Source organism: Balearica regulorum, chromosome 2 (genome assembly GCF_011004875.1).
Source record: "Balearica regulorum gibbericeps isolate bBalReg1 chromosome 2, bBalReg1.pri, whole genome shotgun sequence".
In the NCBI taxonomy this organism is placed as follows: domain Eukaryota; kingdom Metazoa; phylum Chordata; class Aves; order Gruiformes; family Gruidae; genus Balearica; species Balearica regulorum.
Window position 1 is genome coordinate 20,216,026 of NC_046185.1, and position 25,636 is coordinate 20,241,661.

General features: G+C 39.4%; 1 protein-coding gene across 1 annotated transcript in view; it reads left to right on the plus strand.

The window, feature by feature from the left end:
- RSPO2 (R-spondin 2) overlaps positions 1-24,863 on the plus strand; it is a 120,344-nt gene extending 95,481 nt beyond the window's left edge. The window contains 1 exon segment of the mRNA XM_075743491.1: positions 22,781-24,863. Coding sequence (XP_075599606.1) covers positions 22,781-22,890 — 110 coding nt within the window. The 3' untranslated portion in view covers positions 22,891-24,863.
- The last annotated feature ends 773 nt before the right edge of the window (positions 24,864-25,636 follow it).

The window sequence follows — 25,636 nt, forward strand, 5'->3', positions numbered from 1 at the left end:
ACCTAATTTATGAAATATTTCGGACTAGGTTGCAGTTACACTTATTGGCCCAAATGGGACAAAATAATCCAGTGGGCACATGTGCTGAACACTCCTCAAGGAGCCCTCCATGGCTTTGGTTTAGAAATGGGGTTTGAAACAGTTTAGAAATAAATTTTTTTTTTGCACTGTTCTTGGAATTGGCTGGTATCAGTGAAAATATACTTTATTTTCAAATATTTAAAACCTTATTTTTACAACAGCTAAATCAAGGGGTGGAATAATGAAGAGTGCTCTGTTTGAGAAATTTCTCTATTGTAGCTATGTGTACATTACTTTTTATTTTGGAATGATGATAGCACAGTATGTCTTTGAATACAGTAGGATATTAACCCACATCCCCAGCATCTTAACCATGACTTCAAGAATATTTAGCTTTCTATATAATTGCAAAAATTCTTGACCATCATTTAATTTATCTTACCCTTTAAAAGGAAGGGATAAATGTTTCAGTAGGTAATAGAAACATGTAAAATCTTGCCTTGAAATTATGCCATAAGAACAATGTTTCTTCTATCTTTTGGAGCTTCCAGTACTGGCTAAAACTATGAATTGCAGAAGCATATGAAAATATTCAAATGGTGGTTAATGGATTGCATTTTGTCTTGTACTATTATATTGTTACTGTATTGTGTATAATTGTGTTACTTGATATATAGCTATTTTTCTAAATGTCAAGATGTGGCTAGTAAATAACCTTAAAACTCCATTTCATGGTTACTACAATAAATTAGTTTCAGTGGAATAATGCAGTTTGGCGAGGAGATATAGCTGTTGTGCACACTGTGCATTTTTGTTGAGACATCATATCTACTTCTGGGTTGTTTTTTTTTTTTCCTTTCTTTTACTTAGCTCTCTGACATAGCCACAAAAAATTTGATATGTTTTTTAAGTCACTTGAGGAAAAAAAAAAGTCTGATAGTATTTCATGTTCCATTCAAATCTTATGCATAATTTGTCAGTCTTGTATTGAGACAAGATTTGGTGTCCTTGTTTGGTGGAGCGACTCTGCACTCAGGATGCTTGCACAAAGACAGATATGCTCTTCTACAGGCACTTGCATAGCTTTACCAAAACCTGAATTTTCAAAGTTGCTGAGCTTATCAGACCTGCATAATGCTATCAGTTTTCTGATTTTTCTCCCATAAAATAATTACAATACTTTATTTTAAAAATAATTTATTAAATAAGTAATTACTTGCCTTGGTGCTGTCTAGTCCAGATGTTTTATTCCAGGTGTGGACATTGCTGTATAGGGGAAGGGCAATTTATATGGCTAGATGAGTAATGGGAAGCTGTACACCTCACTGCAACATTAAGGATGATCGTGGAGAAAATTTCTGAAACCTGTGGAGCACTATGGGAAAAAAAATTTAGTGACAATTTACCGAAGATACAGTAATGCCAGCAAAATATCTGCAGCTTATTTGATATATCTGAACACAGAATGTCATTCTTTCATTCTTTGTTACACTGTTACTTTGTTATCTTTCCTTACAACTGAGACACTTAGCACCATTTTTGTCTCTTTTTTTTACTGTCCTAAAATACTTCCTCTATTTTACAGTCACTCTGTCAATCTCTGTCTCTCTGCTACAATAATAACAATAATCAATATAATAAGTGACTGTAGAACCTAAAAATATTGCTTCTGCCTTTAAATGTTATTATTAAAGCCTGAAATCCATTAGCCACTTGTACTTCGATTTCTGAGTCATTCTACATCTTCTCGAAATAACGTTTACAACTGAAAGTTTGTCCTTTTGGTGGCTGAGGTTGAGGGACAATTGACAGGAAGGCACTGTGCTTAAAATTCTCTTTTAAAACACTTATTGAACCCACCATCATCTTCTGTGTGTAGTTTCTGACTGCAAAAAGCCCAGATGATTTGGCTGCATCATATTCAGCTGCACATCTGCAACAAACTTATCATTTATGTTAGCACAATAGTTGGCTGAATAAGCTTGCCTCAACACAGAAAATTAAGAGATGCCTTTTTCTTTTCTGACCCCATTTAAGCACAGGGAAAATAATTTTCTGTTTCCTTTCCCAAAGATGATAGAGCTTTTAATTCAGAATGTTGTCTGATGTAGTCAGCTTATAAGAGAGGGAATCTTAGCCGGTCATTTTATCAGAAATTAGTGTTTCCACATGCTTTCATCTTTTGTAACTAACATTCTGGGACAGTTTTTCAAAACTGTGAGTAACCAGGAGCCATAAGCAAAATTATGCAATCACTTTCCACAGTTGTAAACCTGGAACAACTGAAATGCAGGCATTATGTGTCTGATTTGTAAGGCATTTAAATTAGGGGTGGAATGATGCACGCATTTTTGGATGATACACTATGGAGCTAAAAGTTTTTCAGTGGCAGCCTCTGTGTGAATACATGATGCTGTAGGTTGGCATTGCAAAAGAAGTAGATTCATGTCCTATCACGTGGGTAATGGACCTGATGTGCAGGGCCATGAAATAACAAATATCCTGATTTTAGCATGAAAACACTGTTATAGTCAGCTGTAACTCCACTCTTTCTTCCACTCTCTATTAGTCTCATCTCATACAGCAGTTCAGACTTTCTTTTATCATTTCTGGTCTCTCGTGTTTCTGGCATGTGAGATTTGCAGGTTTGATGCCCGTATCGTGCTTTTTCCCCTGGTAAGCCTAGATTTCATGCATTTTCAGTGTCATGCGAATTCTGCTGTCCCTTCTGTGCAAAAGAAGTTTGGCCTGATCTATAATCAGCTGAAAAATTATGTGACAAAATGTCACAGTTGCATGATCCTAACTAGCTTTGCAGGATTAGGATCATGAAGTGGCAAAGAAATTACTGAGTGGCAGAAAGGCAGATAGCGGGGCTTCCACTTACAAGAGTTCTACCAGAAAATACATTCCCCAGCAAAAACCTGTTTGCAAGCCCTTCCACAGTAAGTGACTCCGTACAGCCATGTACATGCCAGGCCTCATGCGTGGTATCATAGAATCTTAGAATGGTTTGGGTTGGAAGGCACCTCAAAGATCATCTAGTTCCAACCCCCCTGCCATGGGCAGGGACACCCTCCACTAGACCAGGTTGCCCAAAGCCTCATCCAACCTGGCCTTGAACACTTCCAGGGAGGGGGCATCCACAACTTCTCTGGGCAACGTGTTCCAGTGCCTCATCACCCTCACAGGAAAGAATTTCTTCCTGATATCTAATCTAAATCGACCCTCTTTTAGTTTAAACCCATTACCCATTGTCCTATCACTACACTCCCTGATGAACAGCCCCTCTCCATCTTTCCTGTAGGCCTCCTTCAGGTACTAGAAGGCTGCTAGATGGTCTCCCCGGAGTCTTTTCTCCAGGCTGAACAATCCCAACTCTCTCAGCCTGTCCTCATAGGAGAGGTGCTCCAGCCCTCCAATCAGCTTCGTGGCCCTCCTCTGGACTCGCTCCAACAGCTCCATTTCTTTCTTGTACAGGGGATCCCAGAGCTGGACGCAGTACTCCAGGTGGGGTCTCACCAGAGTGGAGTAGAGGGGCAGGATCACATCCCTCAACCTGCTGGTCACACTTCATGGTAGTGAAGTTTCTTGTGAAAGGGAGAACATATTTTTGTCCTACTCTTATGCTGTTACCAACATGTTAGTTTTGGGTCACTGTTACAACAGTGGTTTTGATGGGTCCTCGGTTGACCCAGAGCAGCCACTTTCATGTTTTTGTGTTCTGATGCTACCAGCTGACTGTCCCAGCCTGCATCATTATGCACATAGGCTTTTAAGGATTTATGAAATTTGAGGGTCAGTGCATTGTTCAACACTTATGGCCAACATGGAATGAACAAAATTCTGCTAGTGATAGTAACTTATATCTGATCTGTTGTTTGAAAGCTCAGCTATGTTCCCAGGCAGTAATTCTTGCACGGAAGAAGAGAATAAACCAGTTCTTCAAAGATGACCATATTTTCATTGCCAGATGAAATTTTGGAACAGAATCACTTATCAAAACAATGTTCTTGAGAAATTATGAAAACAGGCCAGTTAAGTTCTTCATTATGTAAATTATGGATTGAAATCAATCCCATCTATTATAATTTAGAAAAGAAAAAAAAAAAAGTATCTTCCCACTTTGTAACATATTGTAGTGTTCAGTGTTAGTTTTAGCTTCTGTTCTTGGCCTGTTCATAGATCTGCAGCCCATTACAGTGGCGCCTGTTAGAGCAAATACTGTAAAAGTTTTGCCAGTTTCTCTATGATAAACCATGTTTTCCAGGAATTGATACTTAATCATAAAAAAATCCCTCGCAGTTGAGACTTGGCATGGAAAGTCTTGATTCCCAAAGATTTCGCTTGTATATTTATCCAGATTTTCAAAAATAAATCAGTCATCTAATTTATTAAGTCAGAGGTATTTCAAAATAATATATTGTTTAAGGATTATAGAATTGTATTTGTTGGAAATAAATAATATTATGGTCACTTAATCTAAAAAGACACATTTCCTGACAATGAGTAATTACTTTGTTGCTCTTACCTCACAAATCACTCTTAAATGTTTCTATGTGTTTTGTCTATTGGGTAGATCTATGCAGAAACTGATTAGTAGTTTAAAATGGTCAAATTATTTTCAGTATTCTAGAAATACTCAAATGGCTAAGGTATTTTCCTTTGAAATACTAACTGTATATCAATGAAAATTTAACTCTATAAAAAACTCTTGAACTTATGGTATGATGTTGATATTACATCCTAATGTGCATTTTAAAACATTTTTTTCTGTATAGCATGCTTGTTTTACAGGTGACAGGATTTTTCCATCTAGTTAATTACATGTTAATAACTATTAATGCACATTGTGAATGTTCATCATGGAGATACAAGCATCAATCTGCTTTGTGACTCTTACGTAGGATGTTTCCATAGTTCTGATAGAGACACTGGCAATTTCTAACTAATAATCCATATAACTGTGCAGATTTTAATTGTCCGAATAGACAGGCAAACGGAGAAATACTTATTCTTTATTAAAAATACTTCTTTTTGACTGCATATGAGGACTTTACCTTTTCTATTGAAGTCAGGTTTGGGGAAAGAGCTATTATCTAAAGCTTATTTACACAGATATTAACAACAACAATCACTTGTTCAAAGCCTGTATGTATGAAAGAAGTTTAACAATGAATAACTGCATAGTGTTGAGGAGTAAGTCATCATTCGGCTACACAGAAGGAAACTGAAAGTTGTTAAGCATAACTGGAAGGAGAATAAATTCAAACTAGAATTTGAAAGGAATCTCCCAAAGTCAGCAAACGACAGGAAGAAAATGCTACCTTCCAGTCTGACTTAGAGAGAAGGAAAGTGGCTATAATAGTGGGGTAATTGTCTCAGTAGAGAAAATAAACAGTTGAGTGGATACTTGTAACTAATTTGATAAGCATGTCACACCCCAAATGATCCAGTTGTCACCCACTATTAATCTTATAGGACAGTTTAAGTCAACACATGGAACAGATTGTGATGAAGGCACTGGCCAAGAAATGAGTGTTTGCTAACATGATGAAATAATTAGCATTCCGTAGAGATCAACTATACTTCAGTGTGAGAAGCTGATAATCACTTAACTGAGCTTGGTTCAAATAAATACTTCCTTCCAGCATTCAAAACAGTATCAGCCCAGCCTGCGTACGTAGGCAAAGTTATATGCTTGCATGTCTGGTTTTCAGGTCCGTCTATTCCAGTCCAGGGGCTTATCACGTATGCATCTAAAATCAGAACTGTAAAAGTTGTACAGCTTGAAAAACAGCTGCTAATTTGAAATTAGTGAAGTCTAAAGGGTCCAGGTAAATGTTTCTTTCATCATCTCTTGGTCTTCTGCAAAGAATGTAGAGACAGGAATGTACCATTGTATGGAGAAGTACTAGTTGGCACAAGTCAGAAACTTGCCAGGAAACCTGCTAGTGTTTCAGGACAGCGTTCAAACCTGTGCCCTGACTCTTTTTATTTTGTTCATAAGATGTAGCCCTTGCAGCCGGCCACCAGTTTAGCAAGAATTGTGGTTTGTTTTACTGTACTCACTGTACTGTACTGCAGGATGGGCTCTCTATGACTGCCAGCCTCAGTATCTACTGGTGGAAACACTTCTGGCCCACAAAGAATTATTAGCATCAGGCACTTCTCAGCAAAAAATAAATAGATCCTGAACAATTTGAGTTGTGCAATGTCTTTAATCGAATACTGTCACAAAATAATGAAGCCAAGATCTCGTATCCATCAGAATCTCACCCAAAGTAGCCATAAGAATGTGATGATGTAGAGCAGGAATAGCATATACATTTACATTTTTCATATGTTTAATTAAACCCATAGAATCATTCTGTACATACTAAGGTTTTATTGGTAATAGAATAAAGAATTTCTTTTTTTGAAAAAAATAACTGATAATTACTTCTCTCTGTGCTTCTAATCAACAGTCTTTGATGTACATCTGTTTTTTAAGTATATCTTTAACTTCCAGTCAGGAAAAGCCTTTTATGGCAAGTAGTCTTTAGGCTACATGCTGTGTTTATTTCATATATTCTTCTTCCTTTTCTTCTTAAGAAAGCATCCACACATATTTCTGCAACTTTATCAGTGAATCTATGCTTTAAACCATTTTATGCAGGAAGAATCTTTAGTTTTCAATTTACTTTAGTCTGGTTGTTTAAACTGATGGTGGGGATTATAGTGCTGTCTTTCTTGCAGATGTATTTCAAAATAAGAAGAGAACCTAATTTGTCCACTCCACGTGTATTACTAGACACCACATTATACTGCTTTTTACATCATGTGATGCCAAGGCTGCATCCAGCTGCTGTGTATATGAGGGGGGAAGACAGTCCCCTGTGGTGCTGAGAGCATCTGCAGCGGTAGGCTGGTGTAACAGAGATGCTGCAGTCCATTCAGTCCCCTAGCAAATTAATGTCTCTTACCTCTGGAAGGGGAAAAAAGTATTTTTGTTGTTGTTCTTCAGGTCAGCACTAAATATAAAAAATACATGGTTTTAAATACAACGTGTTTAAACATTGTTGCATTTTGGGTTGAAATACATATTCCTTGTTCAATCTATTTAAGCATGTGAAACAGCTCATGTGGATAAATTTATTGTCAAGGGCCTATTTCAGTTTAGTAAAACCATTTTCAAGTAACCCTTTGATCAGTTCTGCATGGTTGCTATACATGAAGCCAGCACTGCCCCACTGCAGGTGCTCCTGCGGCTGTGCTGGGGGAAGGAACCTGCCGTGCTCCTCATCCAGCCCCACCGTCTGCCCAGTGGCCCTCAGCACCAAGGGAGGCAGTCTGAGCCTTCCTGCAGGCTCGATTTTGTACTTCAGTGGATTAGCAATTGTTAATACAGTGTTTTCTGTCTGCAAAGCTGTGAGAGTGGTAATTGCCAGGTGGTGGGCATGGAGGAATAGCCGGGGCACAAATGTCCTCAGCTGCTCCAGCTGGATCCAGAAAAGGCGCATTCCCCATAACAGCAGTAATACTGGTTCCATTCTGCAAGTCACTCAGTTCAGCATTATGGAATCATAGAATGGTTTGGATTTGGAGGGACCTTAAAGATCATCTAGTTCCAACCCCCCTGCTGCGGGCAGGGACACCCTCCACTAGACCAGGTTGCCCAAAGCCCCATCCAACCTGGCTTTAAACACTTCCAAGAATGGGGCCTCCACAATGTCTCTGAGCAACCTGTTCCAGTGCCTCACCACCCTCACAGTAAAGAATTTCTTCCTAATAGCTAATCTCAATCGACCCTCCTTCAGCTTGAACCCATTCCCCCTTGTCCTGTCACTACACTCCCTGATGAACAGTCCCTCTCCATCTTTCCTGTAGCCCCCCTTTAGGTACTGGAAGGCCAGAATTAGGTCTCCCCAGAGCCTTCTCTTCTCCAGGCAGTTTTTCTCAGCTTCTCCTCAGAGGAGAGGGGCTCCATCCCTCTGATCAGCTTCGTGGCCCTCCTCTGGGCTCTCTCCAACAGCTTGAGGTGTCTCCTGTACTGGGGCCCCCAGAGCTGGACGCAGTACTCCAGGTGGGGTCTCACCAGAGCGGAGTAGAGGGGCAGGATCACCTCCCTCGACCTGCTGGTCACGCCTCTTTTGATGCAGCCCAGGACACGGTTGGCTTTCTGGGCTGCAAGCGCACACTGCCAGCTCATGTTGAGCTTCTCATCAGTCAATACCCCCAAGTCCTTCTCCCCAGGGCTGCTTTCAATCCATTCCCCACCCAGCCTGTAGTTGTGCTTGGGATTGCACTGACCCACGTGCAGGACCTTGCACTTGGCCTTGTTGAACTTCCTGCGGTTTGCACGGGCCCACCTCTCCAGCCTGTCAAGGTCCCTCTGGATGGCATCCCCGCCCTCCAGCGTGTCGACCACCCCACACAGCTTGGTGTCATCAGCAAACTTGCTGAGGGTGCACTTGATCCCACTGTCCATGTCGCCGACAAAGATACCGAACAACACTGATCTCAGTACTGACCCCCTGAGCTTCTCATAGCTCTTCCTAGACATAAGGTTTTATGGTGAAAGTGAGTAACAAGTCTAGGCCCTGTGGCACTCCTCTGATAGATCACATTTTGTTATTTGCTTATTGCAGCTTCTGATGTAAAATTTGTTAGAGGTATATGGTTAAGATAAGCCCAGGTAGAGTTTTGTTTTGTTTTTTTTTTTTGTTTTATTTTTTGTTTTTGTCGTACTATCAGCAGATAAATTTATCCAACCAGAATTCCTTTCAAAGTAAAATTTCTTTGTGTGAGGACTAAGCCTGTACATTCATATGTGGAAAGCTTCTGCAAAGTCAGTTCCTTTTGGATTAATATTTGCAGCTGTGGAAATGAAGCTAACAACAGAAGCATCGCAGAAGTCACGGGTAGGATTAACTACCATACGTGAAAATGTTCGGACTTGGGACTTTTATAGATCTGTAAAGTTTTCTTATCTTTACCACAAAATAAAGTTAAAACACATGCTGGCTGGATGTCTAGGAAAAAGTGATGATGGCCTTAATACGGTTCTGTAAGCACTGCTATTTGTTTCAGTTATATACACATTTTTTTAAAAAAGAAACAATCTGAGGATAATCTGAGGTAAACAATAAGCAGACCTAAAGATAAAACCAGGTTGCTTTGTAAAGTGATCCTATTCAGACACAATTAATTTTCGTTTAGCTGAATGTAAAATTATCGTGGAGAATCAAAGAGTTATAGAACTAGGAATGCATACCTGTAGGATGAGGAATGACATCTAAAAAACAGTGTTTCCCAGCAGAAACCACACAAGTCCACTACAATATAAAGAAAAAAATGTCAAATTCATTTCTTGGCTGTATAACTTTGGCAATAAGGAAAAAGCACAATAAATCAGTTTTATCCCATGTACGAGCAGAACTCTGACATCCAGTCTGAGACCCATATTTTATAGGAGATACTGGAAAACTGAACAGAGAGTTCAGTTGGCAACTGTGCAGATAAGAGTCAAAAACTTTATTTAAGGGCTACAAAATAAGCTTTAAAGAAAGGTGCACAAAGACTCCCATATGTTTAACTTCTCAGAATGATGATGAGAAGAGATTTATCTACAACGCGTAAAGAGAAAAGTCTGATCTAGGACAGAAAGGCATAATGAGAAATAATAGCTGGATATTAAAATTTAAGTGAGGAATTGGACAGATATGTCTGGTGGTGGAATGATTAACTGCTAGGACAATTACCAGAGGAAGTGGTGGATCCTCCGTCTCCTCTTGTCTTCAGATCTAGACTGGCTGCATGTCTCCAACAAGTTATTAGCCTCAACAGCATATGAGAATAATGTTTGATTTTTCATGTTTATGTAAGAGATCTCACTAGAGGTTCTCTTGACTCCACTTCTCACTTGCAATCACTGCATCATCTTACATTTTAAGGAATAAAACATGTTTTCAATTATATTAATATAAAGTGTAAGAATTCATAGAGATGCATTATCTGATTTTCCTATCTAGGTATTTATTATTTAATCTACAAACTTTGAAAAGGTATGCAGGTTTGAGACAATCTTGATGCAGTGAACTTCAGATAAGAACTGGTTCAGCTGACTTCAAGGCAAAAAAGACACTTTAAGTTATTAAGTCTAATAATAAACTTTGAGAAAACACAGCGTTATTTCGCTTGTGGTTTGTCCTTACTATGCTCTCATGTGCATCTGCAGTAAAATTTAATATGGGATACATTATATCTAATGCTGCTATTGCATGTGGACTTGAATTTATTTGGAAATCTTGTAGACCATAATTTAAAGAAAATACAGCATAAATTGTTTGTTTCTGTGTGAATTTCCATTTTAAATAACCACAACTTTGAAATCACCTCATTTATTTCCTTCAAATGTGACACTTTCACTGTGAAAATCTCCAAGCACATCAGATTAAATTTTCTGCTTTTGGTTCTTTTACACTATGTTCTGACTTAAAAAAAAAAAAAAAAAAAAAAAAAAAGCCGGAGTGGAGGGGAATGCCTTTCAATAATTCAACATCTGCCTTACAAAAAAAAAAAAGCCTAAATGTTTTCCAACCCATTCCCTGAAAACCATTAACTATCACATTTTTAAAGGCTCACAATACCTTGAGCAAAATTATTTTTCCAGGGCACAAGAATTTCATGAGTGGTATACACCAGTTTAGTACTTTAGGGGCAAAAAAAGCTAGGTGGTCCTGTGGTCTGTTTATGCAATACTTTGGAGAAAGCCTACAAGAAATACTTCTAAGCTCAGTTTATCTTAGGTCTTTGATCCTAATTTATTGATATTTCCTCCTGTCCTCAGCCAGCTCATTTTCAAGCCTCAGGTACCAGTCAGTCAAAAAAGTTTAGTTAACACTTCACAGCAACGTGAGGACATTTGGGACTGCTTGCGTGTTGTGTTTTCGTTCTTTTTTTTGTGGTGATGGTGCTGCAAAGTTTTTCCTGTGGCAAGAATTATGCAGGCACTTGAACAAGCATTGCTGAAACACTCAGAAGAAAATCCTGGAGGAAGTTTGAAGAAAATTGGTTCAGTAGTTTTAAATTCATGATGGATGTTTTTACGGTTTCACAGTCCAGAGTTTGAGGCGGCCCCCACAGACACTGCCTGTGTGCCAGAAACACGGCCAGGCTAGGAGCCAGAGGTACAGCAAAGCTCTAGGCGTGTGGTGCGTGAAAATGAAAATAGGCTTAATGGTACTTTTTTGTGAAATAAAATAGACAGTAACACAAAGAGTCGATGGTCATACAACTTCTCTTTCTTTCACGTTCCAGGCAAAGTCTGTCAGGCAGCATGAAACATTTAGTGTCAGATACTATAGTCTGAATAAGTCTCCTTTTAAACCAAAGAAGTTACACACTGTGTATGTGCTGGTGAATGTATAGTTGTTGTGTACCTGTTTGAGTACCAGGTTTGGGGTAGGGAAGGAACTGCGTTTTTCCCTGGAGTGGTGAAACTCACGCTTTACTCCAGCTGTTCCTTTCCACAGCTCTCCCCATGGCATGTTTGCTTAAAAAAAACCAAACATCAACATCCTGGGAGAGCTGTGCTGCCACTTCCCACAGAGGCAGCCGATGGGCTCAGGGGCAGTGGGACCATGTTATGGAGGTACCGTCGTCCTGATGCCTTTTTGTTTCCTTGCAGAACTCCTCATGTGCTCCTATTCCAAAGATAAAAGCACAGCTTCAAAAGCTGGTCCAGGTCATAGTTAACAGAACCCAGTCAGGTGATTTTATGTCCCTAACTTCATTACTTCATTGTTTAAAAAAAAAAAAAAATAATATTTTTTTACTTCCATTGGACATAAAGCTGTTTCTAAAGTTGTGACAGTGCTTTGATGATACTAGTGCACAAGCAAAAGTTTTAACAAACTAAAATGCCATACTGGATACTGTATGTATCCATTTTTTATAAATGGCTATGCAGTATTAATTTTAATATCCATGAAAAACTGGTGTGTGACTATTGGGAAACAAGTAAGATTTAGGGTGAAAAGTGCCCTTTCTCCAGCTTCTGATAGTGAATAAACCTTCTGTAGTGATATGATGTGGAATTGACTGATGACAGTATAAATCAGCCTGGCATGCTTCTGAGTGTTAGGTCCTTGCAGGCAGTCTGTGGAAAGTGCTTCTCTTTAAGCCAGCATGAAAGCTACTGTAACACCTTTAGGGATAAAGCCATGTAACTCAGGACATCTTTTAAATCCCAACTGGCTATGTCTCAAAGATAGTGACTATCTCTGTGGTAGGTAATTAAACGTGCTGGGGTGTTGTCTGGCACAGTACTGAGTGGCACAGATCGGTCATAGAATCATAGAATGGTTTGGATTTGGAGGGACCTTAAAGATCATCTAGTTCCAACCCCCCTGCTGCGGGCAGGGACACCCTCCACTAGACCAGGTTGCCCAAAGCCCCATCCGACCTGGCCTTGAACACTTCCAGGGAGGGGGCATCCAGAGCTTCTCTGGGCAACCTGTTCCAGTGCCTCACCACCCTCACAGGGAATAATTTCTTCCTAATAGCTAATCTCAATCGACCCTCCTTCAGCTTGAACCCATTCCCCCTTGTCCTGTCACTACACTCCCTGATGAACAGTCCCTCTCCATCTTTCCTGTAGGCCCCTTCAGGTACTGGAAGGCCAGAATTAGGTCTCCCCAGAGCCTTCTCTTCTCCAGGCAGTTTTTCTCAGCTTCTCCTCAGAGGAGAGGGGCTCCATCCCTCTGATCAGCTTCGTGGCCCTCCTCTGGACTCTCTCCAACAGCTTGAGGTGTCTCCTGTACTGGGGCCCCCAGAGCTGGACGCAGTACTCCAGGTGGGGTCTCACCAGAGCGGAGTAGAGGGGCAGGATCACCTCCCTCGACCTGCTGGTCACGCCTCTTTTGATGCAGCCCAGGACACGGTTGGCTTTCTGGGCTGCAAGCGCACACTGCCGGGTCATGTTGAGCTTTTCATCAATCAATATCCCCAAGGCCTTCTCCTCAGGGTCCATGTCTCTGTTGCTCTGCTCCCGAGCCAGGGAGATGCCTGCACGAGCACCCCCAGGGGTGAGTGCTGGCTGCCGCAGGTCAAAACATGACAGAGATCTGAGGTGCAACATTTGGGGATATTCTCTAACTAACACAAATGTAGGTGGGCAATATGAATACTTTCTGTTTCAGCACCTTCTCAAGTATAAGCCAAATGAATCTCAGTAAGCAACACAGGTGCAGCGGTTAATCTAGTACACTACTCCCGAGGAGCAGACTGAGGTAATAATTTTACATCATATTATTAGAAATAATATATTAAACTTCACTGACAGGTTTTCAGTTGTTATTCAGTAAGATTCTTCCTGCTGGATAGACTCCACCTGGTGTGTTGAATTTATCCTTTTTTCTTACTGAACTTCAATAGGATTACCTGTGCATTACTTGAAGAGAGGTAGAAGTGATAATTAAAACTATTTTTCGAGCTGTTTCAGTTAAAAAAAAAAAAAAAGAAAAAAGAAAAAGAGAAAAGAAGAAAAAAATTCCTGGAACAAAATTGTTCCTCAGTTCTTGACCAGAATCCCTAAAGGGAATTAAAAAAGACGAACCCTTCAAAATTAATTAGTTTTTCACAGAAGAAAAAAAAATCTCTACAAAAATACCAACTGTCCAGTATAATCTCTCTGTACAAAGCCCTTAATTGAACAAAATGCAATTTACAGTATGAAATTAAACCTTGCAGTTGCCACAAGTAAATGTTGTCTCAATGGAATTTATTTTCTGTTCCCTATATGATGAGATAAAAAAAATAATAATTAAATTGGGTGGAAAAGGGGACATAGAAGAAAAAATAAAGAATTTGTTTTGAAATACTGGACAGAGGGAGTTTTAAGTCAGATCAGTGTCCAATCAAACCTAGAGAAGTTCAAAGCCAATTAGTTCTTTGCTATAATTGTTGCCTATAGAGTCAAAATATAGTTACATGTGTATACGTACTCTTGACTGTGTATAAGTTTTTTTTTATTATTTTGAAATTTTCTTTATATTGCACTGTGAAAGGAAGGAAAACAAAGAAACCCAAACTTTTCATTGGAAATATTTTGCTTGGCTCTGCTTGCAAAACATCTGATCTCACATGGTGTTGACTAAGATAAGAATAGTGAGTACCCTGTATGCAACTGATAGTCCTATTATTTGAATTCTGAGCTAAATCTACATTAGAAAAATGTTTTGGCTGTAATGGAGTCCTACTGTTTTCACAAAACTGTGACTGAAATGACAATGGGACCCAACATTTAAAGATCTATACTGTTCAGTTAAACATAGGTTTCTGTCAGAGTTTTCTGAGAGTTTCCATGTCACCTTGAGTTTGCTAGTTTTCCTCTTCCCCCAGTGTGCTTTTTTTTTTTGCTTTCTTCTCTGAGTCTGTATGTGTGAATTTTTATTTTTTGCACTTTTTATATTCATTAATGAATAGAACGGCTTATGTTCTAGGGTACTTCTATAAAGAAAAATTAATATTCTTTGAAATGATGGAAGTGGAAGCCAGTTTTCAGTTAATACTTGTGGTGGTTTAACCTCAGCTGGAGGCCAGGTGTCCACTAAGCCGCCCTATCACTCCCCTCCTCAGCAAGGCAGGGAGGGGAGAAAATTAAGATGGAAAAAACAACCCCAAACTCATGGGTCAAGATAAAGGCAGTTTAATGTAGCTAAAGCAAAAGGCCATGCGTGGAAGCAAAGCAAAAGATTTATTCTCTACTTCCCATCAGCAGGCGATGTCCGGCCACTTCCTGGGAAGCAGGGCTTCAGTACTGGTTACTCTGGAAGACAAAAAACATAAAAACCCCTCATGCCCCCACCCCATTCCTTCCTCTATCAGCTTTTATTTCTGAGCAGACGTGCTATGGTATGGAATACCCCTTTGGTCAGTTTGGGGCAGCTGTCCTGGCTGTGTCCCCTCCCAAGATCTTGCCCACCCCCAGCCTACTGGTGAGGGAGGGGAAATGTTGGCGAGACAGCCCTGATGTGTGCCAGCACTGCTCAGCAGCAGCCAAATCACTGGTGTGTTACCAACCCCTTGCTCGCTACTGATACACAGCACAGCACTGAGAGGGCTGCTGTGGGGAAAATTAACTCTATCGCAGCCAGGCCCAATCCAATACCTCACTGCCATCTGCTGTACACTGTGGGAAACGCATTGCTTTTCTGCAATGTAAGACGACTCTTTTCCCAGTGAATTTGCCCTAAAGTCGAGGAAAAATCCACTGAACTCTCAATAGGCTATGACGTGTAAATTCCATTCTTTGTGGAGGAATCAGTATTTCTTAAAGAGATGACAATGTCTGATGATACTCAATTGTTGTCCAGAAGGAAAGAACATCAGATTTTAGTATTGCTTAGTTAGTTTGTATTCAGGCCAGATGAAAAGTAGATGTGTAATTTGGGAGAAAAAGATTATCTCCCTTTGCTTATTCTTGCCCTAAATAGTAAAACCTTTAATTTCTTAGTGTATGTGTCAAAACAAAAAAAGCTAGGGGGACTAAGATACAGAAACTTGGGATAATTTGATATTTCTTTTAGTTGAGGAATTATTCTTTGATTCTTTAAAATTAGCTGGTGTCTACAAACACAAAGTATATGCAATGTTAAGTGTTGGTTGGGATATAATAATTTCCCCAAAGTTGTGAAATTGCTAAGTTGAAAATAAAATATCAGGACTCTGGCTGTGAGGAACTGAACAAGATATCACGCAGGTTAGATCTGCGCTACCAGTGCTTTTTAATGACATGTGTAGAAATTACAGGGTTTGATCAAGACAGAAATTTCCCTGATTTTTCATCAGGAAAGCTGACATCAAAAGACAAGAACATGTGAAAAACATCAAACTGTGCATTTTACATAAGGGAACCCATTTTCTTAGTCTATTATTGTTATAGCTTTATTAATTTCAGTAGGTTGGGAATACTTATCATTTATACCATTAGCTATTAGTAGTGCACCAAAAAATACAAAAGACAACCAGTAAGCTTGCAAACTCAAGCACTTCAAAGCTAAGGAAATGCCTTCATGTGCTCGTTCTTTGCATCAGTTGTGATAAAGTCTGTAATTACGGTATGGTTTTTTTCTATTTTTATTCAGTAATTGTTCTAAGACCTCACTTGCTCAACGTTATTCAACCCTTGCAAATGAAGAAAGATTGATAAAATAATCTGTGAGTTTTCCATCATGTCCATTGTTACAGTGTTTCAGTGCTTTGCAAACTTTACATAACCCACCTTTAAAACTTCTGGTATTTTGGGAATTGAAATGGTGGTGTGGGCAGCTGATGTACTCTATATGATCATCCTTTCTGTTGTCTTCAGAGGCAAATATGTATTTGCATGACTTCTTCAAATGATATCAGAAATTGACCCAGGAAAACGAAGAACTGGTTTCTGACATTTGACTTTCTGTCCCATCTCCTCAACCTTCTCACTTCTTTTCCAGTGTCACCATCCAAGCCCCAATCTCTTTCACTCCCTGTCCAAAAAGGCTATTTCATTGTGGCTGATTTCTGCCAAGTCATATTCTTCCTGTAGCACACATTCAGCATAGCCAATTTCAGCTTAAATTTGATGCTGTTTAAAAAAACCCCTACAAACTAAATTTTCATTAGCAAAGCTGTCACGGGTTCGGTAGCAGGTGACATTAGTAGTGTTGCCCGTGGCGTGCAGTTTGCTACGCTATTAAAGCTCTTTGCATCTTCTTCCTGTGGGCTATTTGTCAGCACTGGTCTGTAAATCATGCTTTAGGAAGAGGTTGACTTTGTAGCAGTGGGGGATTTTTTTTTCATTGAGTGTGTGTTTATACAATTTCTTAACAATTTGTGCATTTCTCTGGCAGTTTCAGTATCCAAAATTTTTAACCCGACTGAAAGCCCCAGGAAATAAATTACCTCTGGGGAATAATTTCTGGACTGAATCCTTTGTTTGCTTTGTTGGTGGTGTTTTGCAGTCACTGTTTATATGTAGTTTGAAGTGCAGTGCAAATAAGTAGTAAATGATGAAGCATCTGCAGGTCTGTGCAGGACAGAAGTTGTCCTGCCAGAGTTCTCTTGAATCGATCTGACTGGTTAATCATTGAGTATTTCTATCATCTTTCCACTGCTGTCGTTAGTTCCCTGGTGTCTGCCTTCCTTCAGCAATATAACTTGTGTGTAATAACTATTCTAGCTTACCACGTGAATGAGATGCTGCCACACATGAGATCTATGAAAAGCCACCATAGGAGAATGATGTACAAGTGTGCAACATTTAGCTCCTAAAAGGTCAAATGAAAGGGAAGAGAAGACTAAAAGGTATATTTAGCAAGGGCTGTTATTATCCCAGGACACCACTGTGCCTTTGCTGCTAGCAGTGAAAGTTCTGCTTATGAAAATCCAGGGAAGGGAAGCAGGCAGGCACTTGTAAGTCCCATTATTCAGTAATCATCAATAGAAGAGAAAAATATTTTAAATAAAGAAGGCAGTATTAAACATCCTGATATCTCTAAAATAATAATGTGTGTGTGAGAATGCTGAAAATTTTTGAGGGAATTACACTCTGAACTAAAGCTGTTGCTTTTTTTTCTTTTATTAAATGTTTCAAACGTGAATCCTTGCTGCCCTCATGTGGATGTACACTGTGTTGTCTCCATCTGCTGAAACTGGCAATGGATGGGGTTTGTTAGAATAGCAAGTACATACAACAGTATTTATACAGCAGATGAAGGACAATTCAGATACTGAACTGATGCTGTCTGAGCCAAGGATCTCCACCAACATGTCTGGGAGTCCCTGTGAATCCATCTGCTGCTACATCTGAATACATCCTGGAGAATCAGGAGAGCTCTGAGTATTAGGAATCTGCTGCCCAAACTCTGTCTAGAAAAAGCTGCCTGGTGATGAAGGTTCCTTTGGAACCAGGTAATGTGTATCCCAAATTGACCAGAAGGAACATGCAGTATTTCCAAATACCTTTCAGCTCAAGGTATGAGACAAACCAGAGAACTGAGCACAAGTCTCTAATATATCTGCGTGCAGCAGCTATAAGAGCAACACTGATAAAACGGTACAAAAACAACAAAAAAAGGAAAAAAAATAATCCAGCAAGACCCAAGTTAATTATTTTTGTAGCTGTTACTCTCTCATGTATGGACAAGTGCTGCGTACATTAGCATAAATAATGTTTTTTTCAGGAATTTATGTTGGAATTCCATTATTACCTATATGTTATTGTACCATTACCTATATGTTATCATACCGTTAGAAGCTGTGGTACATTGTTAGCTAGTGATAATGTTTCATTGCATAGTGTATTAGTTGCCCATCTACCTACCATAAGCAAGTTGTCAAAAGGTCAATGAATAACACTGTAAAGATACCAACTATCAGGCTAAATTACTTAGTAGAAAATGAGGACTTACTTACTCATTGGTAATTTATAAAGCAAACAGCAAAACTGAAATTTTATAGCATTGCAATAAAAGATTTGAATGAATGACTTTGCCAATCTTGCTTCTGTAAAATAACCTGTGCAGAAATATGAGATACAGAATGACAGATAAGCTTTTAAGGGTTTTATTGGCTAAATAATTGAAAATCAAATCCAGCTAAGTTTCAGATCTTTCCTAGACCCTATACATTTCAGTGTATACATACCACTCTGTGGAGTATTAATCAATTTCTATAAATTATGTTCAGAGCTGTCTGATCATAAAATTGAGGACCCCTTTTTTAGACACTCAGAAAAAAAAAAAGTGCTTTTCAAGGAAATGTTAGTTAGCTAGTTAGTATGCAAGCGAAAAGGCAATCAAAATGAAAATAGGAGTACAGTAACCTGAACAGCCCATGTTCAGATATCCTGCTCTTTGATTGAATTATTTGTATTTGCTCCTATTGCTGTTGACACCAGGGGCTTTCAAGGATAGATTGCAATCATAAAATAAAGATTGAAGATGAGACCTGATGTGGAGGCTTGCAACTTGGAAAGGAGAAGCGAGGCACATGGCTACCTGCCAGATGACAAGCAGGGGAGTTATCGCTAGGAAGGAGGTAATGTCGCCTAAAGAGCGGTGCTGGCTGCGGATCCCAGGCGGCTGCACTGGACGAGTTGGATGCTGTTTCTGATCAGGAGGGATTTATAGGCCAGCTGGATTAGACTTAATATCTCAGATATTGTCACTTTCTGTCCTGTGCAGTAATACTATACCTGTTATTGATACTGGAGAGCTGGAGCTAGATGGGGAGGAAACACTGTGCTGAATAACTGGCTGTGGTGGAGCCTGGTGTGAGGCCCCAGTGCCTCCCAGGACACGTAGCAGGTGCTCCCTTTCTAACCAGCAGCCCTGTTTTTACACAGCAGGTTTCAGCAGTTTTTACAAATAGCTTCGTCATTCTCACCAGAGGGGTGGCTTGCTCTCCTAGCCTGCCTGGCCCATGCTGAAGGGTTTTTGCTGAGCAAGGATGGTCATGGCTTTCTTGTCCACCCTGCTCCCTTTAAGGGCTGGGAGTCCACACAGTGGATTGTAAAACCCCTCTAGAGAGGCAGAGTCCTTTTGCTCTCCCTCCCTGTTTGCTTCAGCCAGGAATTGCTGTCTGTGTGCAGCAGCAAGTTCTGGACTGTAATACACCGCTGCTAAAATCCACTCCTTTTCAACTGCCCCAGCAAAGCCAAGCACAGCAGAGTCCTGCTGCTTCCTATGGATTGAGGGGCTCGGGCTCAGGGCTCCTGCTCTCAGGAGCAGGGAACATGGCAAGACGTGGGGGACACCGTGCAAGGGTCCCTGTGGGTGAGGTTCTCCGCACCCGACCCATGGCACAGAGCGGAGGGAGCCGCTGCCAGCCCAGACCCAGGGGAGCGCCTCCTCCGTTGCCTGTCCTTGTCCCACAGCCCTCCAGTTGGGGAACTGGGATGGTCTGGCTCCTCGATCCTCTTTGAGGATCTTTCTGTATCATAAATGTCATGTTCTTCAAAAGATATCTGTAGCAAGATATTCAGAAGTTACTTCTGCTCACTGTGCTTCTGCTGACAAAATAAGCAGCGCGATTGAAATCTGAATTTAATAAAAGTTCTCATGTGTGGGGACTTCAGCAGCATACTTTGTTTGAACTTTCTAGTCTTTATAGTCACTTTTTTCTTGCTAATCTCTTAATCTCTGTTGTGTTCTTGTAGCAATATAGGAACGGATGGTTAGCCAAGAAATACCTTTTATATTCAGTTTTCTGGTTAAAATGACAGTTGGAGTTTGGGACTTTGTTAGCCTCGCCAGCCATCTGGATTTTCTCTGTGTGGTTTAATATTGTCCTGAAAATAATGAAATTTATTCTGTACAACAGAACACTTAGAAATATAGTGAGCACCCAAAGCGCTCGCTGGCAGGGGAACGAGTTATCAGGTATCAACGGCTCAGTGGTACTGACTTGGCACGGGTTGTTGCTCCACGGCACGTGTGAAAGAAGGTAACTTGCCTTCAGTGCACGCTGGGGCAAAAACAGGTACAAGGACGATTGCTGCAGAGCAGCAGAAACACGATAGAGTGTTTGTTGCACAATGAGACGTCAAGTCACTGAAATCTAGTCTGGTTCATTTCTGTTTTAAGATTATTGTATGGGGAGCATGCTGGCAATTTGATTTGATGCTTGCCTTACAGCCTTACTTTGTAAGGCTTACACAAATAGATACCAAGTGGATTATGTGTCCTTTTATCTGTGCTTTTCAGAGGAAAAAGAATAATCTTCCTTAAACTTACAGTAAGCATTTACACTAGTTCTCTGGAGGAAATCGTAGAGAAAACTGGATGTGGCACCGACTGGAGTTTGTATTTCTTTTACTAATTGGACGGTACAGTGAAAAACTTCAGGAAGTATCACTGAGCACAGTGGATAGCAAAACCCCACTTACGTTCTACTTGATTCTGCTGGTCTCCTGATGAGCAGCATTGTCACTTGTTTCAAATTGTTTCCCCTCATCTACTTCTTCCTTAATAAATATTAAATATTCAGGTTAAAAAAAATCAGAATATTTAAAGTGCAAGATAGAATACAGTGTTCAACTATACATTCATCCCAGTTCTCTTACCTTACAATATACCAGCTAGTAGAATCGCATAATAAAATTTTGATATGGAAATTTGTATAATTGAAACCATCTTGTAATGCCACTTTGTGTCAAGTATTCCTTCCCTCTGACCTCATTAGGTGTGCCTAGTCATTAGATACAGTGTTACTAAAGAGTTTTAACTTAGAAGCTGCTTTGATTAATGATTGGTTGGACTGAGGTTTTACTGTGTAGGATTAACTAGATTTAAAAATGGCAAAATGCCATAATAGCATTAATGCCAGACTTTAATGAGAAGCAGAAGTAAACTCCAAGGACCTTTATGATTTTAATATGGACTAAGCTCGTGTGCTCGTTACCTTAATGTCCTGTTCTATTTTATATACAAGTATTCCAATAATTCCTAGAGAATAGTAGCCTAGACAGCACGTTACAAATATGTAATGTCAAGTATATAAACCTCTATTTTTAATGAATCATAAATTTTTATAATTTTAGAATCAGATTTATGCAGTGTTATTATCAAATAGAGAAAGACACTTCATACTGGTTTGGGCCTTTGTAGTTAAGAAACAATATGGAAATAAGACAAAGCCAGACTGGCAAACATCTCTCCCAATTAATAATGTCCTGACATTGTAGATGAAAAATGCATTTTCACATTTTTGTGTCATCTGCTACTTGAATTTCCTTTTACTGTCACCTTAAGTTAATTTAGTTCTCCTGAAAGTTTACAAAGTTGGCACCTCTAGAGATTAATAACCTTATTTTTTTGCCATTGGTCACATATTTCAGTACATGATACTGCCAAGAAAACCCAGACTGTTCTCACTCCAGACAGCATTTGGTCGTCTCCTTAAATCCTGCTGTCCTACTGTCAATAGGATTTAAGCATATACTTAAAAGGTAATGCATTGCTGAATGAGGGCCTTTATATCTAGCATTTTTTCAGTTCATGGTATCTTTGCTGAGATAATTAAAGGACACTGCTCTATTATTAGAGCTGAACAGGAAAAAACTTTGCCATCCCAGGAGTCCTGCAAATTTTTTTTGATCCTGATTTCCCAATTTTGATTATTTTTCAGTGATCTTCCAATAACAAAAAGCATGTTATGGAATTTTTGTTTCTGCACAGTAATATGCTGTGAGAATTAGGCACTATGTACTAATAAGTAATAATAGCAGTTCTTCACAGAAGCGATACTGCTTCTGCCAAAGCATGTAGGATGACATCCAACCAAATACTTAGGCTGCAATGCCTAATTTCTCATTGAAATCACGGATGTATTAGACTTGACTTAAATAGGATTACTCACTCAAGCAAATTTACGCAAGGGTCTAAGGCATGTATCCAGCTTTCAGTGAGTTAGGAGTCTACGTACTCGTTTGGCCCTGAACCCCAGGCACTTGCATAACATTGCTTGCGTGAGGTATCCTGCCGAAAGTCAGATGGTTACTCATACCAGCAAAATTGTGCCTGTGGACAAGCGATGACAGTCGAGAATCCTGCTTCCTCTTGTACCACACTGAAAACTTGTGTTTTCACTGATCATTGACGCTCATTAGCCAGCATTACCTTTGCAGTCCTCATCAGTAATTTCTGTGCCTCTGAGTTTTTCGACTGCAGTCTAATATCACTTCTGTAATCTTTACTTAATTGACTCATTGATATTGTTTTTCCTTTTTTTTTAGGAAGAAGGCCAACAAAAACAAAGGACAAGAAAAAAAAGAAAAAGAATTTGATGGAAAGGGCTCAGAAGCAGCACAGCATTGTTTTAGCAACAGATAAAACAAGCCAGTAAAGACTTGATTTTCTTTAATATATTTTTTTTTGGCTAAATGCACAAAAGCTGCTATGTGCTCCTGCCCATGGATGCACTGCGATTCAGCTGCTTTGACAGTATTGGTGGCAAATAACTTGTGAAAAAAAAAAAGCCCACAAGCTTGTTTGTTTTATTTATATATTTTTATTGTATATTTTTCCTCTCATTTTTGACCTGAAGACTTCAAGGTCATGAGTGCACTGAGTTGAATCAGTGGAAGTGGTGCTGAAGTGCATCAAAGATTTTGTCCTGAGTGCCTGGTTAACGTGTTGACACGGAAGGGGAGCAGGAAAGAAACCTATGTATCACCATTAGGCGGACTTGTGCATATTTAAATAAAAAAAAGGAAGTCTTGGAGGTGTAGGTACTATTGCATTTATGACCTTTGTTTCATATATTTGTACATTTCAAGAGTAAATGGGTATGACTTACCTACTTAGCATTAATGTATGTTGTTCTCAGCACCTGCTACATTGAAACAGTTGTATAATAAAACTGCTTTAAGACAATATACCACAGGAATTACTGCTTAGAGTTCCAGAAGCACAACAGACCCTCTCTGTACATAGTACTCTGTCTACATATAAGTGAACATATTTACTGTACATCTATGCATTTTTATGTATAATACTTTATACATGTTAAAAGTTATGTCCTGTTGGTTCTAGTAATATACTTTGAAATAATCCAGCAAATGTTTACTTTTTACTATATTTTAAGTATCTTCTCATATTTCTCAATAGCTACAAACTGGACTTTTTTTTCTCATTTGTAAAGCACATTCAGATGGCTAAACTACCTTGTACTGGCCCTCGCAATGGAGTGTCAGCTCTGAAGTAGACTTGCCACACTAGTAAACTGCGAGTCCTTTCTGCTATTCTGTACTCCTATCTGAGCCCCGGTCTATTTTGTCTCAGAAAAAGAAGTGTAACTTTTTTTAAGATGAGGCACGATGATGATAGATGTTTCATCAGGAGAGAAATTATATGGAAAGTTCTTGGTATCTAAGATTCTATGCACATATAATGCACAATGTTTTATTTCTGTTAGTCCTGATCCCATTGGTTACAACAAACAAATAGGGGAGAATAGGGGAGAAACAAGAGAAAAAGCTATTCAAGTTCAGTCATTCAAAAGTATAGGAAACCCCAGACAATGTCTCAGTATTTCCAATTATTTGTAGAAGTTTAGCAAATTTAATCTGCATCTGGTGTTTTGAGGTTTTTTTGAGGAGAGGTGGAGAGAATTTTCTGTGCAGGAAGTTAAAATGGCTCAGGATATATCATTTGGTAATCTAGCATTATTGGGCTTGCATTAAAGGACATTTATGAATTGCTGCCTGGGAAAACCCACACTAAAATTGCTGTCATTTATGCTGTTGCTTAGAGAAGTTATTCCAGTTCTAGGACTAAAACTTGCATATGACGTACACTAAGCAAGGGGAAGGTAAAACAGACCTCAGACAACTACAAAACTCTTTTTGACGTATACTTTAGAAAAATCCCACAAGTCTCAGTTTTAGCTTTATGGGTTATATGCTTTACAAATAAACTAGGGAAATAAAGCATCTATAAACACAAATATATCCATATTTAGCTAGGGCAAGTGTTGCTACAATAATGTGCAGTAGTTAGGCACATATGAATGTTCCAAGAAACCGCTTGTGGACTTCCACTTAACCATGAAAGTTTCACCATCTTTCATTTAGAATATGTTCATATTTACCTAGAACATAACAGTGTTAAAGACAGTAAGATTGTTCTGATCCTGGGCTGCTATTTTGGACATTAAATGCTCACTTCAAAATAAAAAAAGCTGCCTGTTTGCTTACTGGTTATCAAATTTGGCTGTAAGTGCAGTGAACGCCCTCATACAATCATTTTAGTAGTGGTTACAAATATTGTATTAGGCATGTCATGGAAAGAATGCTACAGAATACAATAAAATGATGTCACAAGCTTCTGAGTAAAATATTTTTGGTCCTTTTTAATTCAAAGAGTGTATTCCATCGGAATAGCATACATATAGAAGAATTGGAGAAAGTGTGTGGATGCAGATTTTCACCCACTGGAGTGGAAAATTTCAGGGTTTTCCAAACAGCTATTTTTTTGATACTTACAACATGTTTGAAAAGGCACTGTACATTAGATATGCATTGATTTCTCTTGTCCCGGTGACCTTCATATTCAGAGGTTCCTTGAGAGTGTAGATACAAAAACTCATTCCTAAGTAATGAGTGCCCTCGTGTGTAGTTTCTTCTTTGTCCTAGACATCTGGTTTTATCCTGCCTTTGCATGTGGATCCTATCAATGTATTCATAGCACTGGGGTTTTTGTAGGATCATACTTCTCCTGAGGTTAGAAAGGACCGTTCCCTGGACATTAGGAAAAGGTTCTTCACTGAGAGGGTGGTGGGTCACTGGAACAGGCTCCACAGGGAAATGGTCATGGCACCAGACCTGTCAGAGTTCAAGGAACATCTGGAGGACGCTCTTAGTCATATGGTTTAGTTTTAGGTAGTCCTGAGAGGAGCAGGGAGTTGGACTTGATGATCCTTATCAGTCCCTTCCAACTTGAGATATTCTATGATTCTATGACCTTGAGAGACCATCTAGTCCCAATCTCTGCTTGAAACAGGGCTAACCTCAAAGTAATATCAAATCTGCCTGAGGTGGAGGATTTCCCAACCTCTCTAGTCTGTGTTGCCATGTTTGACCACCTTCATA